Raw genomic sequence first — 20,399 nt, forward strand, 5'->3', positions numbered from 1 at the left:
ACATCACTGGCTTGTTGTGCCCTACACTTCAGATCATGGCCTTCGGTCCTCAGGCCAGGGGCTCCTTATGATCCCAAACACACATTTTAAAACCCGGGGTGACCTGGCGTTCCAGGCTGTAGCACCAAAACTCTGGAATAGCCTACACCAGTCTCTCCGTGAGCTTGACTGTGTGGATTCTATTGAAAAGCATCTGAAGACTGTGCTTTTCAGAAAGGCTTTTGTTTGATTTGCTTTTAATTTTTATTTTATTTTTTATGATTTTCCTCCTGCTGTTTTAAATTCTTTTGTGTTTTATTATCCTTTTGTGATGTTGCTGCTGTTGTTTTAGTTCACCTTTGTTTGTACAGCACTTTGTGATTTTATCTGTGAAAAGCACTATATAAACAAAATTTACTTACTTACCAAAACAAAATCAGGAGGGGGGTCCCTATTCAAAATTGTGTACTAATTTTGGTGTTTTTATGCAAATTTGATCTGAAACATCAGTCTATGCTGCTGCATCAATCTTTATCACTTCCTGACCTTTTTCCTTTCTCTTCCCAGTCGCTAGGAACCAGTACGAGCGGATGGGCAGCGACGTCACCATGCAATGTGGCTCCCTGGACAACGACGCTTCGGTATCGTGGAAGGTGAATGGAACAGACGTGAAGGCCCAGCACCACCTCGAGGGTCCCAGACTTATCCTGACTCAGGTGAACCTGGGCCACAACGGTCTCTACAGCTGCTTCCAGAACCCACACGGCGAGAGACGCGACACTATCTTCCTCCACATTGGCAGTGAGTGACTCCATCTTGAGTATTATTAGATATCAAAAAGCAATGAATCTTTAATCATCCCGAAGGGGGGATTAGAGCCACTGCTACTGTGAATAGATGAACGGGGAATCAACATATTGTTGCTGCTGATCACGATGCAATTACAACTCTCAACAGAAGAGTATGAATTTTTAATATCAAATTTCAACTAATTTCCGTGTGCAAACAACAATTTGTTTTGCTGATCATTTGGGCTTCTGATTCTTTTTTTATTATTCATGGCTTGGTTCGAGGTGTCCTGCAGGGTGTTGCAACCTGACTGTGTTAGTGGTTTATAAAGCTATCCTTAGAAATACTGATTACTTTGTTATTATAAGTATTGGGATAATCCTAAGTCTCATATAAGCTTTAATATCAAAAAAGCCATTATTTCACTGTCATTGTTAAACATTTTCTTTATAGTGCATTGATTTTTGCAAGTTTGTTTAATAACCTAAGAAATACGTACATTATAAACCTATTGACAGTTTTTTTTTAGCTAATTGAAGCTTAAATGAAGGTTCTAAAAGACTGAATTTGACTTAACCTAAGTTGCAAGACAAAAAGACTCAAACTAAATCAAAATTTGCTTTCAAAATTGACACAGCATTGAAGTCCAATACACTAAGTTCTAGTATAATAATGATGACATAATAGGATGGAACTGCAAATGATAAAAAGCCTGGAGGTTAATTAGAGTGCAAACACCCTCAATATACAATGTGCAGTCAGTATTTAAGCTCAAACAAAATGAAGAAAGGGAGATTAAAATCACATTTAGTCTGTGGTTACATAAGGTGAATTGTCATTATTACAATTTTCCCATTTAAACTCATCCCTTGAACAACTAGTCTGGAAAAAATACAATAATGATATTTAATTCATGCAATCAATTGCCATGCTCTGCATCCTCTATTATGCGTGACTGGAGCCGAACCCAGCTGATGGACACATGACTTAGTATGAACAGGCTGCCAATCCAATGCAGTCAGACAATCACAGATACACACACTGTATTTACCACTGGACAGTGGGAAAAAAGTCTAAAACACCTAGAAATTGTATGGACACTAACATTTTCCTTTGCCATGACAAACCAGCTGTTTTTGATATTCCTAAGGTCTTATAAAGATTTTCCATCTACCCCACAGTTAATGCACTTTTGAGGCATGATATATTGATTTACATGAAAAAAAGAAAAAAAAAAAACTTATACCCCAACTGATTGATTGATATTAGTAATGCTAATTTCGCTATTGGTCTAAAACTGTTATCCTTTAATTCTGAAATAGTTAAACTTAATAAAATGAATCTGTGTAACACCTTCACCACTTACTCTGATAGGACTGTACATATAATTGCATTTTAAAAAGAAGGGATGCAACTGAATGATTTCAAAAAATAAATCAAATTAGGTAAAAAAAAAAATGGATGGAGTGCTGCTTGGGTTTTGAGAAGTTAAAAAATGCTTAAAATAAAAACTGGGATGTCTCTCTGGTGCTCAGAGCAGTTACACAGCAGGTCACATGATTACTAGTCCCATGATGAAGTCAAAAGTTATGCGAATATATATGAAAAGATGTAAAACAGTCGGTTAAGTAATGTCTAATATACATTAAGCATCACTTTACACTGGATTTGACTTGCTTAAATGTTCTTTTCGAAGCAGTTATTCAATGAAGTGAGAGCTAGAAAAGACACAAAAAGACATTTTCAAACAGCTTAAAGCTGCTGGGGACGATAACTATAATTTGTTTTTAAACTGTGTTCCTCTATCTCAACCAAATGTTGTTCTCATCCATTACTGATGCCAGTGTGCTTCCAAAAACACTGCCAAAGTGACATGTCTAGTGTTTTCACAGATTGAAAAACAATTGTGGATGTTGATACTCTGGCTCTCCATGGGAACACCCAAATACGGATGAAATGCAATGTCTCACAGAGTGATATCATACCACAGAGAACGGCATAAATAAACTCGAGCAAAAAAGGCTTAAAACTCTTCCTTGTTTGATGAAGAAACAGGATAAATCATGGTATGAATGAGGTAAAAACACTTTAAAGAAACTTTTCTACAGGATTTCCAATCCCACAATGAAATGCGCACAACTTTTCTAAAGTTAAAAAGCCCATGTACGCTAAATTAACTTTTCTGTGCTTTAAACATCATAAAAGTGCTATATGGGCTTCATACACATGCCCAAAGTGTTTTTTTCATTGATTCCCTCAATCGTTGGTTAGAGGGTGATTTGCTCCTTTCTTACTGCAGGGTGAGCCCAAACACCTCACTCCAATTTGATGACGCGTTCCCACTTTAATGACGAATTTGAGGCGGCACTGAGCTGGAAAAGCCGCGCCTCCAGGAAGCTCTCTGCCGTGAATGACATGTAAACAGACACGCCCACGAAGGTGATCATTTCAGCATCCTTCGTGCAGTGCTATGTATGTATTTTCTACAGTCTATGTATGTACCGGCGAATGCCCTGCCCCCACGCTCTGTCTTGTGTTTATAAAGCAGCATGAGCTCGGATACGAAGTGGGTGGGAGGAGGGCGGTCCGTCCTCTGGACCAACGTCACCGTGCGGGGAGGAGAAAATCAGTGTCCCGTCTATAGACACGCCCACTCATGAATAAGTAGGCCGCAAATCAGCCTGTTTGTGTAGAGTTCATCAGAAAATGACTTTTCAGAGGCTAAAACGTTGTTGGGGTTCTTAGAACAAATGGAGATGGGTGAAAAATAGCATGATATGGGACCTTTAAAGTCACATGATGATTTTTCAACAAACTGATTGTAATGAAGCCAAAAACAATATCATTCTGAAATTAGAACATCTGACATTTGTCTTTGAGTAAATACCCCCATTTTTCATCTTTATTATAAAAATGTTATTATCATCCACAGGAGCGTCAAGCACAATAATGTGCACGAATATTCAAACATTGTTTTATTTATTTCTGAAAAGTTAAATATTCACCCCTTTTTATCTTGTATGAAAAACAAAATCTTTAGATATGTAAAGTGACAAGGGCTTTTTCATATCCCTATTATGAATTCTCTTTCTCGCCCCTTCAGAGTGACAGGTTGGATACATTTGTCATCTTTGTAATGCATGACTGATAGCTGCCCATCTTCGACTTAAATGAAAAATTCAAGAAAAATAGTAGCTAGTCAACGATGACTCAAGAGGTGTTTTCCTTTCTCGGGGAAAACAAAGGGTTGTTTTATCTCTGCTGGCCAGAGTTTCATCACCTCTGAGCCATCAATCTCTGTCTCCCACTTAGTTTGAGCCTTTAGGAGGCTGTAAGAAGTAGAAAACATTCTCAGCTAAATTGCTAAAAGTATCAAATTGCCGTTGCTAGCAAACTAGCAGGTGAAATTAGGTATTAGGTGTTATTTTTTAGTTGTATTCTTTTTTTGCCATCCATCATGGCGTGGCACTTGAAAGTGCTGCCAAAAAGTGACACATTTTGATGCACAGCCTAAGATAATCCTTGATTCATCACTCCCACAGCAGTGACAGACAAAGATGCAAACAAAGTTATCTTGTCTCATCAGTGTAATGTCTGATTTTAGTACAATAACAACACAACATAAATACAAATGAATTGCCCCATTTAAGATAATATAATTTAGATGTATCTCCATTGGGATTGAACTGTCAGTAGTTCCCTTTGGCTTAATAGTAAAACCGAGTTGCACTTGTCAAGAGACTTTCTCGCAGTGCTGACTTGAAACGCAACATTTCCATGCTAATATTTGATGAATGAGTCTATAGGGGACTATGACAGCTTGCTTAATCGTATCATTTATGATGTATTACTAAATGCTGAAATAATACAGAATTAATGAGAGTTTTATGTCATGGTAGATTATGTCAGCAGGGCAAATGATGCAATGCATAAACAGACCACAGTATGTGTGTATGTGCGACCTTTATCTCTTTCTGTTCAGCAGTGATAGCTTGTATTATTGCAATGACACTTTGGTGGTCCCTTAACGTGTGAGTTTATGTGCGAGGGGGGGGCAAAAAAAAAACACACTTTTCGTCATCAACTCATTCATCAGAGGTCAATTACTAGTTTGTGAGAAGTACACCTTGGTGATCCAGCCTGGCGGTAAATGTAATTGACCTGACAACAGTTGGAGATTTTACGATACATTCAAGACACACACTTGGGCTACAACGGCTTCAATTTTGTGTTTTTAAACGAAATAAGCCAGGTTCTTCTTCCTGTCCGATTGTCCCGTTCCCTATTACTTTCTGTTATTACCACCCTTCTGTTCCCATTTAATTGTCATTCTCGCTGTGTCCTTTGTTTATTTGTCGCGTTTGACGATGTTAACCACCACCCACTAAATTTTCAGGGTCGTCCTGACAAACTGCTCTTATTGTAATTACCCTCATGGTGATTGGTTGATTTTTCGGCAGGCTTTATTGCTGACAATTCGGGCTTGTTACATTTAATGCAGAAAGAAGTGTTATCAGGAGAATAGCACGGAGCCATCTGTCTTTGCTTTTCCATCGCTTTTAGCTTTACTCTGTCTTTCTGTCACCTAAACCTTGTTTCAAGGGCCATGATCTTTCCTCTTGTCTATTTTCTTTAATATCAGTTCTAGCAAATATTCACAGACTCAAAAGAGCTGTTTTACATTTGTTTTATGTGTGGCTGATTGTTGTAGACATTGAACCAGTAGGTTCAATGTCTACAACCAGTAGGAACTGAATTATCATCTTCTGAGTCAAATCCTCAGTACTGCTGTATTAAAGTATTAATTCCGTTTTGTTTACATCAGAGAAGTATGTGGACGGACGTCAAGGACTCCATCTTAGTCATTATTCATATTATAACAGTTTAGTTTTAAATTTTGAAATACAACTTTCAAGGTTAGTGTGTGTGTGTGTGTGTGTGTGTGTGTGTGTGTGTGTGTGTGTGTGTGTGTGTGTGTGTGTGTGTGTGTGTGTGTGTGTGTGTGTGTGTGTGTGTGTGCGTGTGCGTGTGCGTGAAGTTGAAAACATTCCTATTTCCACTCTCTGTTATCACCCATCATTGCACACTAACTTGTGCCAACTTTTGTTCGCTTTGTGTTTACACTGTTTTGTATTAAGGACAATTGTCTCATACTGTAACCTAAACATGTCTGCTTGTGTGTGTATTTGTGTATCCGTGTGTGTGTGTGTATGGTGCGACTATGTTTTGAAACAGTTTGTATTTCTTCTAGAACTATGCTTTATGACTATAGGATGTTTAAATTCCTGCTGTCACTTGGGGTGCATGTAACGGTGCAATAGACGCACAGAATTTACAGAAATGATGTCAGAGTGTTTAGTTGCGGTTGCGAGTTTGTGTAAATACAAACAGTAGATGTGTGCACTTGTGAGTGTGTGTATATATTTAGAGTCTCTTAATGACTTGGCTGTCTCGTTAGACTTTAAACAATGAGGGACAAACAAATTCCCTCCCACATGAGAGACGTTGAGACTTTTGTGACACCGCTTTAAATTTATTTTCACGCTGATGAAAGCGTAATGTACGAGCACATAAAATGAGGCAAAATGAAAGCAAAGAAGCCAGTAAAAAAAAAAAAAAAAAAAAATCATGATCATTTTGGAAGTTAAAGATCATAAACCTTAAAATCTCTTTGGTGAACTACAATATCCTTTACTTTGCTGTCACCGCAGGTAGTTTCTGCTATCATCCAGTCTTCTATCTGTCGCTGTTTTAGAAGCCTTCAGCAAAACAATTTATTGGGTATCAGTAGAAGCTGCTCCCACCCTGTTATTTAGCCCCATGGCAAGCACACCACCTTCTCGAGATGGTCATATTTGACCGGCAATGGGATGACGTATCTCAGAGTCTGTTAAAGGCATGTTGGTTTCTGTTCTGTTCTTACGAGTACAGTCCCCGTCTTAAGTATTTAGTCATATAGTGCGGGCTTAAGTGGAGTTGTCAGTTATGGCCAAATGAGTATGTGTTTGAAGGTTGGATGTACAAAGAGGTGTACATACTCTGTACTCTGTAGTGTTATAAAGGGGTTTATTTGCAGGTGCAAAGTAAAATAGCGTGTGCGATTTCCTAACAAATTTTTATTTTTTTTTATTTTTTTGTATGGGTTTTTGGAGTCACTATGTTTATTTTTGTATCTTTCTGTTGTCTTTTACTGCATTTTTTGTATAATTATTGTTTTTTGTCTCCATTGTAATATGATTCTGGAGTCATTTTGTGTATTTTTGTGTCTTTTTTTATGTAGTTTTGTGCATTTCTGTTGTCATTTTGAGTATTTTTTGTGTACATATTTAGTTTTGTGTATTTTGACTCATTTTCATATTTTTGTTGTCGTATTTTTTTGTAATGTATGTTTTTTGGAGTCATTTAGTGTGTTTTTGGAGCCTATGTGTATATTTTTGTGCATTTCTGTTGTTGTTAATGGTACTTTTTGTGTAAATATTGTTTAGTTTTTTTGTTTTATGTTACTCATTTAGTATATTTTTATTATAAATACCTTATGTGTTTTGAGGGTGTGTTTTGAGATGTGTGTGTGTGAGACTCAATACCTGTCCTCCTGGTTGCTGTGTGATACTCTCTCCATCTCCTCTGTGGGTTCTCTCTCACACACGCACACACATCCGTCACAGGTTGTTGAAATGCGTGTGTTTTTTTTTTTTTTTTTTGTAGTCTGAGAGGGAAAAAAAAAAACGGACCAAGAAGTACCATAATAAATAAACGTTTTGCAACACCAAATAAGTCCAAAATAATGGATGCACACCATGAGGCCATGTGGAAGCTGTTAAAAAAGTTTCAGGTGGAACAGACGCCGCATCGGGGAGAAATTTGCTCCACAAACACACACGGGCACAGAACTTCTTTGCTTTTATAGCGAGATTAGCCAGGTTTTCTAGGGGGTACACTAATGATTTAGATATAAAGCTTTGTTGTAACATATTAACAGGTACTTTCTTTGGGCATGTATTTAGAGGTGAAAAGAGTACTGATATATCTTACTCAAGTAGAAGTTACTTGATTAAAATTGTATTCAAGTACAAGTAAGTCATACATAAAATACTCAAGTACCAGTAAATACTCAAAGTAAAAGTTACTCGTTACTTTCACTCCCCAAGTTTATTTTTGGTAATAAATCTTGCCACAGTTCCCTTGCATACAGTAAACATCTCATTTAGAAACTTAAAAAGATAGAGACCAAATCTATCACATTTGGAAATTAATTCATTTTCTACAAATTAATTTGTATAAAATGAAAGGTTTGTCCAAATGTAAAATAAAAAAAAAAAAAAATAACAATCAATAATCAATTACATTTATAATTTAAAAAATTACATCAGGTTGTAAGTACAGCTACATTTATGAACTCTAAAACAGTGCCATACCAAATGTGCCATCTCGTAATTTTAACCTAACTACAGTATGTCCATACATTTGAATATACTTGATTTTATAAAAAAGTTCATTAGGATGGTCAAGGTATCCCACTTTATTAATTCATCTCCCTTTTTTGTCATTTAATTATTGGAACAATGTGTGTTTTACAAGCATTTCCCCAAATTTCTGAGCAGTAAGGCAGATAGGGAAGCACAAGTGATGAGTATAATATATGTAAGCATTTCATATTTAACAAATATTTAATTTTATGGAGAATACCAATTGTTTTTGATATTTTACGCTTGATGTGCTGTACTGTATATGTGGTTTCCAGGTAGTCTGATGGTCGATAATCACTCCCAAGAACCTTGTCTCATAAACCCGCTCTATTTCAATCTCATTCCAATACAATTTTAAATTGGGTTGAGCCCTACTGGACCCAAAAATTATACATTTTTCAATAGTATGCACATTTATAATGTATGTACGCTTTAGGAAGCACTGCTATCACAGTCTGAACATGAGATTTTAAAGTGTTTAGGGGATTCTTTTTTCACAATATGACATTTTATAATGCTTACATTTTCCCCCAGCTCCTACTTTGTTCACTCATTATAATGGTTGTACTGATTAGTGTTGCCAATAGAGGTCATTGTCATTACAAAGACTAAATATATTATGCATTCCTTAACAACTGCCGTCATATCCCAAATGCACAGTTGTGAAATGGTGATGGCCCTCTAAACATGGGGTCACGTAGATCTAAAAGCCCCATTGCTGATCACCCCCCATCTTCAGAGCCCATTAGTCAGCTGCTCAACCGCTCTGCATGCCAGCTCATCAGTCAGCCTGCCAGCTGACACCACACAGTAGATAAACCGTTTTTTTTTTTTTTTTTTTTTTTTACTTATAAAATCTTGACAGATAATTCATGGGGCATTCAGGCCTCTCCAGGCAGAATGATCCCATTACAGTAATGATAGAATTCATAAGTACATTTATTTTGTTATTGCTTTTTATACCATACATCATAGACTAAAAAGGGTTCTGGGTTTGGCTCTGGTCTATTCTTGTAAACAAATCCAGTCTGAGTTGCTCTCCAATCACAGCCTTGGCGCTACATGAACCCAATTGTGGTGCAGACTTCTTTTAAACCACAAACGATATCAGAAATTGGACCTGCCTTGGTAGTGGGCATGGATTGGGATATGAGGTTAACCAAAAAAAATAAAAAAATATTATCTAAAAGCTCAGACATGCATCTGAACCATTTCTTTTTCATAACCAATTTATAAATAACCAATATAAAAGCAGGCATTCAGGCAATTTAGGAGGATTTTTTTTACATTTTGCTGTTGTTGACAAATGAACTCATAGAAGCTAATATCTAGATCAATGTTCAAGAACTTTCTTAAATCTAAATAACTTTGCAGGAGGCATTTCAAAGTAACCTTGACAAGTCTATTATGTAAGCTTTGAACAAGGAAGGTGCTTGAAAATAAGTTTTGCTGTAATTGTACTGCTTGACTGAAACATGTTGAAAATCAAATCAAGCTGCTGTCCACTAGGGTTGTGCTTCATAATTTTAAACGTCGACTTTATGTGCATACTGGTGGAGTCGACTAGTCGATGACTTCACCAAGAGCCGTAGCCGAGCAGCAGCCGAGTGCCGGTGTTGTGCCAAAATCTGTGACCGCAGGTGGTGACAGTTCCAAGCCCTGCGGCTTCTCGATGGACATTTACTGTCCCTTTAACACGTATGTAATTATTTTCCAGTCTGCATTCACTTCACCCACTGGAGCATCATGTTTAAGGGGGAGTAAATAGCTACGAAGAGGTTTCTGTACTTGACGTAGCACTCTTCCTCTCTACCACCGAGAAGCTGCAGCGGTCACAGATTTTTTCGGGTCACAGACTTTGGCACAACACTGCCAGTCCCTGGGACATGGAACATGCTATAGAAGCTAAGTAAACCCAGGAACACTGCTGCTTCGCCGACTGTGAGTCTACGGTAGCTGTTAAGCCAGAGCCTTTGTTTGGGCTGTTTTTCTGGTAGCTTCGGCTTCCTTCACCGAAACCGTGTTGTGCCAAAGTCTGTGACCCTTAGGAATGTAACAAATTACTTCTTTTAGAATGTACTTAGGTACAAGTTAAATGACTAATTTAGAAATATACTCCAAAAAGTACAAGTACCTATAAAATCAACTCAATTACAGTAGCTGGTCTTCAGGTTTTCTATCCTAAACAGTTGCTTGACAAGATCTGTTTTCTACCGTCTCTCACCTGTGAAATATCCTAAAGTATCAGCTGAGTCTACAATGGAAGTCCCTATTACTCCCATAACCCCCTAGGCCAAATCCAATTGTTCTTCGCCTAAGCCAAATGGAGGCAATAAAAGACAACCTACAGACTGGTTTCCTTCAGCCTCTCAAAATGAGTCATACTGTGCTCTTTAGTGAGATTGATGTACAAACTTTTCCCTCAGGCCATGCATCACCATACAAACACACATACACGCCTAGCTATTGAAATTGTTGTTTTGATATGTCCACCCTACATGCACATACATACCTACTCTAGGGGCCTGTGCTACATTGCCAGATGATGGAGTTCTGTTGCCCCCCCCCCCCCATAGAGAAACCACTATCTAGGAGGGGAAATCCACAGAGCTCCACAGAATCCTTCTATATAGAGTAGAATAACTTTACACATGTAAGGTCAGTTCCAGAACTGTCACTGCCTGAGTTTTATCAGCTGTCTTATATCAGTGTATGGTTTACCATAGTAAATTAGCTAAGTTTGATAAACTTGAATCATTAGAAACATTTGATTATATAAGTTAGATGAGATTGATATGTACATATTGAGACTAGTAGGACTAGGCAAGGCCAATTTATATGTATAGCGCATTTCATACACAAGGCAACTCAATGTGCTTTACATGATCAAAAAGTGCAACAGAAGAACATAAAAGTTGGCAAAAAAAAAAATTAATTAATTAATAAAATATATATATATATATATATATATATATTAGAGGGTTTTCTTACTGCTTTTGACCCAATGGTGCTATAAAGCAGTCATTCACAAACTTTTTTGGTTCAAGTACCCCTTTTCTCTAACTTTTGAATCCAAGTACCCCATTTGTCCAACTAACAATGATGGAATGAATGAGTGATAACACACATTCTAGAGAATCTCATTTTGTAAGTAAGTGGAATGAAACAGTATTTAGTGCCTCCTGAATACATTAATTTCTATAGTTTTGATCATTTACGGTCATCTCCCGCCTAATGTGGAACCAAGACTGACCTTTGTATTTTCAGTTGATATTTTCAAGATCATGTCCATCATCATTCTTTGTGTTTTCTGTGTCATGTTGTGTATTTTAGTGCTGTTTGTCTGTTTGTTTTTTTTTTGTTTTTTTTTTTTTTAATCATTCAATGTTTTTTTGTTGTCATTTTTGTGTTGTTGTTGGAATTATTTAAATGATCCTCTGTGTGTATGTGTTTTTGGTGTTGTGTTATTGTCTCTTATGTCGTTTTGTATGTTTCTCTGTTATTTTTTGTGCATTTTGTAATACTCTTGTGTATTTATCTCTCATTTAATGGTTCTTTGTTGTTGTTTTGTGTGTTGCTAGTCATTTTTAGTCTGGTTATTAACCAAAAATAAACATTATAAAACCCCATATTTTTAATGCTTTCATTTGTAATTTTCTACACATTCTCTCTATCTCTCAAGTACCCCCATGGGGTGATGTCACATACCCCTAGGGGTACATATACCCCCATTTGAGAAAAGCTATTGTAAATAATATTCAACTGCTGGTAAGAAAATAGGAGATAACGTCTGTAATGGCTTAGGTGACATTAGAAAGCTTCATGTTGAGTTTTCCTTTTTGTATTATAGGTTAATAATTTTAATACAGTATTTTACTACTGTACATACTAATTACTGCGAAATAACAAAAAACTATTTTACTCTAGTGCTAAGCCTAATCCATGCATTTGCACTCCTTCTCCTTCCCAACCAAATCATCTGCTTTTGTTGTGCTCCACATCCTGAATATCTTCCCTGTTCCTTTTATATTGTACTAGCCATGCAACAGAAGTCCCTTCATTTTATTGTAAGGGACAACCATAACAAATGGGAAAATGGGTCTTGTTTTAGAAGTCAATGAGAAGCTGAGAGGCAAACTCAGAGAAAGAAAGTTTGTTTGCTTTGGCCTCTTTGTATCTTTGTATCTGTTTAATATCAGGAGTAATCAGGCTGGGCAGATTGTTGTTTCCTTTCCCTTTTTTTTCTTTTTTGCAATGCTGCTACCTCAGGGGAGAGTTTGTGCAAAAAAAAAAAAAAAAGCTTTGGAACTTCAAATTTTTACTTTTTTACCTTCTATTCTTGACCCCTTGCCAAATTGGAGACCATATTTTCTGTTAATATAAAGAACACTGTACGCACAAGGTCAAAATGCTGACTTTCAAAAGGCTTTTATAGCTCTGCAGAGACTTTCCAATACTTTTTAGCGTCTCTATCATCTCTATCTCTCTTATCTTTTCACCACCCAATATTCCCCCTCATATCTCAAAATTCTAAGTCCTTAACTGATCTCCATAACCTACTTTGCAGTTTAGTCGCGTGAAAGCTTTTGCAATGGGACGAATATTGCTTTTACTGCATAAACTCAAAGTTAATAGGCATAATGCGACTCTGTACTTAGAGGAAACATAACCATACAGTTGGGAATACATTGATGGTTGAATAGATTTTATTTTTCCAAAAAAGACCAATCGGTATATATTCAATTTAATATAATGAATTAAAAGACAGAGACTAGAAGAGACTGAGCTGAGGTCAGGATTTTAATAAGAAGAAGAAAAAAAGGATACACAAGGACAAAAAGACAAATAAAACTATTATGAAAATAAAACTCTGGAAAAGCTCAAATAAACAACAGAACTGGGATGAAGCAGATTGGATCAAGAAAAAGTCATCCCAACAAGAAAAAATGAATAAGTGGAGACAGACACTGTAAATGTGCAGCAGAAATACACCTTGGGATATATGACAGGGTTTAGAGAAAAAAAGAGTCAAAATATATTGAGGGAGATGGGATAATGTTAAATATGTGGTGTCTGTCCTTTTGAGAAAAAAATAGCTGTATTATTCTATTCTAAAGGTACAACATTTAAATTTTCCAAAAAGATAAACTTTATTAAAAGTTAAACTGTAATCAAAGTCTGGTATTTCAAACTGATATTTATATTACATACTGTGTGCACTCTAATGATGACCCTTAAAGCTGAGATCTGTATTTTCTAAGAAGACTATGTTTATGTATCATTCTGTTGAAATGCGAAAAAAAAATACCTAACTAGACTTTTACTATGGTCTACTGCCTGTGGTCATTCATATGCATTAATGTATATAAGTCCTGCCTTCGTCCATATAGACCCCTATACAAATGGAAACGATCGCCGAGTGCGCCCAGCCAATAGGCTTCGACTTTGTGTTTGAACTGTGCACGAAAACAAGGCCTCGCGTCACAACAGCAAACACGTAAATATGGTTTTGGCTCTTACCTGACCCATAGACTTATATCAATACAACCCGATGCGACCATGTTATGTTCGCGATGCGTGTGCAGAAAAGTAGAGGCGTGGCGTGGAGGAAGTGAAGCTGTGTAGGGCGTGACATCGAGTTGTTTCTCAGAAACTCCGGATATCAGCTTTAATGTCTACAGACTGTTTTCAGTTCTTCTCATTACCAGGTTTGGGTTTCTCTTATTGCTTTTGGTTAACAAACATGAAACAAACACACAAACTGTGTCTTTAAATTCAAGCGTCAACCTTTCCCGACTTGTGCCTTTTTTTTTTTTGCTGCGTGACATGACTTTCAAAGTCGATGTGTTTTGAGCAAAAGTTATTTTGTGCAATTTCTTCTTACAATGCTTCCTTCAGGGTATGGGTGATAGTTAAGGGTTATGGTTTAGATCAGTTGTTCCCAAACTTTTCACAGTTACGTACCCTTTCCGACATTTAACCTGGAGCCATGTACCCCCTACTGCTGCACACTTAAAAAACATAATAATGCAATGCAGTTTTTTTCCACCTTTGGGGTCCCTTGAAATTTGTAATAATTTATATCAAAGAAAGAAAAAAAAACTGATTAAAGACATATATTTTTAATGTTTGAAGTGTTATACTTTTTCAAATTATAACACCACACACAAAACAACATTCTCAAATATAACTCGAGTTAAAATAAAATGCAGTGTGAAAATATCTGAGTTGGCACATCTTGTCACTTTGTGCACTAATCCTGGCAACAACAAACATTATCAAAAGCTAGTTCAAGATCTGGAGATGCCAAAAATGTGCAATATTAAAAAGTTGGGAACCAATGATGTAATGTCACATACAATTTAGCCCGACAGTGAAATTTGTCTTTGAATTTTACCTATCCTGTTGAGGAACAATAATAATAATAATAACAATAATAATAATACCCCACTTTGGGGACCGAGGGTTTAGATGATAACTCCCATTAAAACGCTTCACTTTGCAATCCCCAGCAGGAAGCGCTACAACATTTGGTGACGCTCAGCACAAATAAACATTGTGTCCTACACCACATAATATATGAGGAAATTATGTTGTCACGCACAAAAAATTAATCAAAGTTACGAACTTTGTGAGACTGGACTAGTGGACTCTTCACAGAAGTGATTCATTGTTTGTTTGTTCAAGACATTATACATCGAGCCACAGACTTGGCTTAGTTGACTCTCTGGTCATTAGCACAGCTTCTCACATTAGGAGAGCGGCCTGTACTTTGTTGGTACATGAAAAAAAAGTAGAGTAAATCGTTGATGGGAGATCTGGATAATGCACTGATGGCTCATATTAAAAAAAAAAATAAACACACTTTCAGACATCCTCATAGCCCCTGTAAATGGAAAGAAAAATGTGGTTGAAAAAAAGTGGATCATCTTAAGAGATTCCACTTAGTTTGTATATGCAATAAAAAAGAATCAGTCAACCAATAAGGATATTGAACACATTTCATTTGTGCTCTACAACAATGAAAAAAAAGTGTACTATTTTATTGAGACAATTGCAATGTAAAGATGCAATTAAAAATGTAATGTATAAAAAAACACAAAATGAAGATGATAAAGAGAAAGGCAAATTTTATTATATATTCCAAATAACCATGTTATTTTATGATAAGTGCCTTAGTATATAAATTCAATTTAATTAAACTGAATTTAAGTGTGATGATGATTTTTTTTGAGCCAATGAAGTGCCGGTAATGATCAATGATACTTGTATTACAGTTTTGCTAGAATATGCATTAACATACAGCAAATATATCTAATACCAAATATGTATTTTGGTGTTTGCAAGCTTTGTGTCAAACAACAAAAATGTTTGCTTCTGGTTAACCGTGCACGTTAGAGTAAAAGCCTTGTCCTCTCATAAAGCGAAGGTTCATTGTTTTGTTTCAGATGAAGGAAGACCAATTGGAGCAAACAAGAGTGGCTGGAGTAGAGCATCAAATGTAGCTTCTTGGTGCAATTAAATTTGCAATGCTCCAGCTCCGGTACACTCATATGCTCTCTCTGTAAAACCAGGATGTCTGCTAATTGGCAGTGTAAAGTCAGTGCTGTTGTGAATCCAGTTGGTTTCATCTGAGCTTTTTCCTATAAATTAACAACTTTTGTCAGTCCTTGAACTACTTAGTTGATTCGTCTTTTCTTCTTCATCTCACCGATTACTGTTAATTCATCCTTTTTTCTACTCTACTCTTGAATCTATCACACCATCATTTGAATTATAGGTTTAAAACAATGTAGATATCTTACTGTATATTGTTATATGGAAAATGTTGACAAAGCTTATTATAAAAAGGTGTTACCTATGTTCAGTGTTTCTCTCGCTAATTGCTACTCATGCAGTAGTAAACAAAAAACATCTGCATTTTTTTTTATCACGTCTCTCCATCTTTGACATGCAGCACAACAAGTACTTTTGCTTAAAATATATACAAGCTTGTAGCTATAGTCTTTTTTTGTGTATCTATATAGGTTTAAATCAGTGCTATGTTTAAGTGTCAAACAAGTAAAGGCTTGTCCTGTTTTTTTTTTTGTTTTGTTTTTTTCTTGATTTCATTAAACTTCATTTCTGGGCTTCCTTAGGCCTTTTTTTTTTTTTTTTTTTTTTTTTTTTTTTAAAACAATGTTTTTGAGTCTCTGTGAAAAAGAAGAGAGAGACTTTGACCAGAAACTATTCCCTCTGGCTCTGTCTGCAGCAGTGAGGTTGAGCAGTTCACTCCTTTGACATAAAGCAACTGAGGAATGGTCAGATATGCACAAAAAAACACATAAAAAGGAGAAAAACAAACCAAAAAAAAAAGGTCTCTGGCCACTCCTGTGTGTGCTTGCAAAGAGATTTAAATGTCAAATGCTTTGAGAGGTAAAATGGTCTTTCTAACTGACCCTTAGTCGAGCACTTCACATCCTTCACATCAATAAGTCGAAAGGCCTTGACACATGGATGAAAATCCACAAAAACACAGTAGCCCTCAGAAATGTTTTTGGTAAAGTCGTTGAATTCTCAAAGAATCTACCAAATCTATTTCTATTTGACATTATAGGATCCTTTAGTACTTAGTGAGAGTAATTAGTTTTTTGTATACAGTATAGTCCTTCATTTGCTGCTCTGCTAAAGGAGATAGTGAGCTACTTTCATCTGAAACATCCCATTAGGTTTCCCATTTGGTTATACTAATCATCTTGTGGGCTTTGATTAATAGCAAATGCATTTTTGAGAGACAATTGCAGAGAATCATCAGAGTAAAAATGCAACATCACAGTAGAAACACAACTCTGACGAGCTGACAAACACATACACAAGCTGTGTTTCCATTACCCTTGGAAATGCACAAAATCTAAATATTGTAATGGAAACACCCAGATTTTGAAAAAAAACCATCAAATATCGCTAAAATATTTTTACGCTTTCATGAGGAGGAATTTCAGACGTTTCAATATTGAAATGTGTCGCAAAAGCTCTATGGAAACGCTTTTCCTGCAAACACACATCACATGACGTAACATACCTGGTCACATGACCACTTCTTTCTGCAAAAACATGATGCAGTGTGTGTAAACAGCAGAGGAAACCGGGACATTTCTTAGCATTATACTAAATTAGGCTGTGGCTGTTGGACGGTTGCCGTATCAATGTACCGACATTCTATCCGTACACAGCGCCCCTATTTGGCCAGTTTACGTCACTTAATAGGTCAGTCATTGGCCAGTTTAGGTTGCGTGAATAAGACTAAATCTTAACCTAAATCTAACCTTAACCCTAAACATTGTTGCGATATTGGGTTATAACCTAACCCTAACCCTTCACCTAACCCCAAGTCTAACCCTAAGATTCTACGTACTTGTACATCGGTAACCTTACCAATAGCACCTGGGGTTGTCCGTACAGCAACCGTACAAATAGACACTTATTAGTGCCACATTAGACGTGAAACAACAAAGGAATGCGAGTGTTATAAGTATGATCTGAGCGTCCATCTTTCTGCAGCGAAGTCTCGCGGGATGAGATTTCACGGGAGTTACGAGGCTCCTGCCCAAAACAACCTTCAATGGAAACGCGTTCAAAGCGCAATTTTACTTTGTCGACATTCAAAAATATCTCTTTTAATTTGCAAAAATCTCTAATGGAAACCCAGATACAGACACACTGATCTGAGATTTGGTTTCCGCGATGATGTCTTGATTCACAGCAAGACCAAGGCCTGGGGTTGATTCCAGGACGGGGATCTCAGGCTATTTAGGTTTCCTCCCACAAACCAAAAATGGTTCATCAAAGTCTTTAAATGAAGACTGAAAGAGTGCGTGAATGGCTGTTTGAATAGGATGCAACTGTGTAACTACACTGTAACTGAGTCCCTAGCAAATAAACTCTTGCGACCCTGAATGCAAGAAGGAGTGGGCAAAGAGAAAGGATAGAAACATTAATGCTTAACACAAAGAATATTATTAAAGCTGCCCTAAAAAGTGCAAACTGCATCACATTTCCCCAAGTTCTCCTCATTTATTGGCAACTCAGTCTCACAGCAAAATGTGTAATAGCAACAATTGTCCACAAGCAATATTGTAAGCATTTTACGTACAGTATGAGGTTCTTTAAACATAAGATGCTCACAGTTTCTTCTGCCCAGTCTTTTCAACGGGCTGACGTCAGGTCACGTGACTGCTGACTCCGCCCCCTGCCTTCTACATTTTAGTGGCATATTGCCTTATTTCAAGATAGATTGTGGCTTTAGAATGCTTTTGATGACTTTTCTAGTGAGAAATGTACCCTTAACTATAATAGTATACTTTCAGTTGATGTGTAAGATCTGTAGAAGAAACTTACAATTTAAGAGCCTCATACGTAAAATGCTTACAATATTGCTTGTGGACAAATGTTGCTATTACACATTTTGTTGTGAGACTGGGTTGTTATTGGCCGTACAGTGTTGGCTATATGTGCTAATGTTTTGCTACATAGCGAGCAAGATTTTATAAATGTAGATGACTGCGGTGGTTTTATTTTTAAACTCTTGATTGCATGCATATTAAAAAAATAAATAAATGCAATTACCCATTCAGTTGAAAAATATAAAAATGAGTTCCCCAAAATAAAAAAAAATTGTGATTATTATTAATTAAATCTGCTTCAAACACGTTCTGTACGTGCAGGGCTCGTCATGCGTGTGTTCATGCATTTCTCCAAAGTGCGTGCATGTTTACTTTATGAATACACTTCTATGCTTTTTCTTGCCTTTGTGTGTGTAATGGTTCGTGCTTCCGAATAACGTTGACGTTTCAATTGAGTCCATTTTAACAGTTTGAATGGATGCATAAACTAATAAGCACTTCCAAAGTAGACTGTCTGTCACTTGCTCGCTGTCCTGTTAAACTGATAGGAATTAATGCAAGTCGTAAAAACCCTTCACAATCTGCTTCAGAAGAGCTTCTTGTCATGTTTGTTTCCATTATAACCAGCTCCCTCAAAGCATAACAAACAACTGTTCCGTCATGAATGCTTTCATTCGGATGTGACGAAACCACAATTTGGTTCACTTACAGATCGAAAAGGAAGGGCTTGGGACTTTTCAGTAAGAGAAATACACAAATTTGTTTGCCATAAATATGAATTACAATCAGTAGTAGGACAATAGTGCAGAATGACTTTATTAAATGTGTATTTTGAACTGAAAAGAACAACAATAATTATTATTAATAATAATATTAATAATACACTTATAGGAGGGAAATTATTTATATAAAAAAAAAAATCATTGCCTTTTCATGTAAATCAAACTTTTTTTTAACTGTACAGTTAGCATCTATATCATAAAATGTTATAAAAGGGTGAACCAAATGCAGTATCAATACAACACTTTTATTTTTAATTACATTCTTGTAAAAGCACGAATGCATGTTTTAAGTTCATTTTTCATCTTTAGACTCATGGATTAGATTTTAGCTTCATTACCTGACTATTTTTTTTAAGTACCTCACAAAAACTGGAGTTTATCTTGTTTTTGCTCTTTCCTATGAGAAAAAAAAAAATAAAATAAAAAGAACCTCTGCACTATTACCCAGAGAAATTGCTTTGACTGTATAATGTAGTTATTTGAAGTTGTAAAGTTTGTCAAACAGTTATGGAGTTCTATTTATAATCGCAATAATCAAAACTGATCTAGTTTTACACTTTGAAGAATAGTGGTGGCCCTTAGAGTTGAAGTTCTAAGGAATAACACTAGAGTATTCCTTAGACTTTATTTCTTTCTGTTGAATAAGGACTATACTGTACCGGGTGTTAAGCTGCAGCATTGTTGTCTTCCTCAAGACGTCTCTATTAGGCCGGCTTGTTGTTGCACTCTGGGGATCAGGCAGCTGTGAGCCTGGACTGTGGCTAAATAGGATGGTCCCAAAGGATGCAACAGTCCAATCTCACCCAACACTACAGCTCATTTTCAGCTTGGCTGGGAAAATCTGATGGAGACTTTTTTTTTTTTTTTTTTTTTTTTGTTTTTTTTCGTGCCAGAAATATTTAATAATATCAAGAAACCATGGTTTCACAGAAAAGTTTAACAAACCCTACCTTAGGCACACAAACACACCACAGCATGCGTGGTCGTGCACATGTGGACAC

The 20,399-nt window shown here is 36.4% G+C and overlaps 1 protein-coding gene across 2 annotated transcripts in view; it reads left to right on the forward strand.

Annotated features, from left to right (window-relative positions):
- cntfr (ciliary neurotrophic factor receptor) overlaps positions 1–20,399 on the forward strand; it is a 330,218-nt gene that overhangs the window by 190,546 nt on the left and 119,273 nt on the right. For both annotated transcript variants that reach the window (XM_028463551.1, XM_028463550.1), the window contains one exon: positions 547–780. In XM_028463551.1, the coding sequence (XP_028319352.1) occupies positions 547–780 (234 nt within the window). The remainder of the gene's footprint in view (positions 1–546; positions 781–20,399) is intronic.

Source organism: Gouania willdenowi, chromosome 12, assembly GCF_900634775.1.
Source record: "Gouania willdenowi chromosome 12, fGouWil2.1, whole genome shotgun sequence".
In the NCBI taxonomy this organism is placed as follows: Eukaryota; Metazoa; Chordata; class Actinopteri; order Blenniiformes; family Gobiesocidae; genus Gouania; species Gouania willdenowi.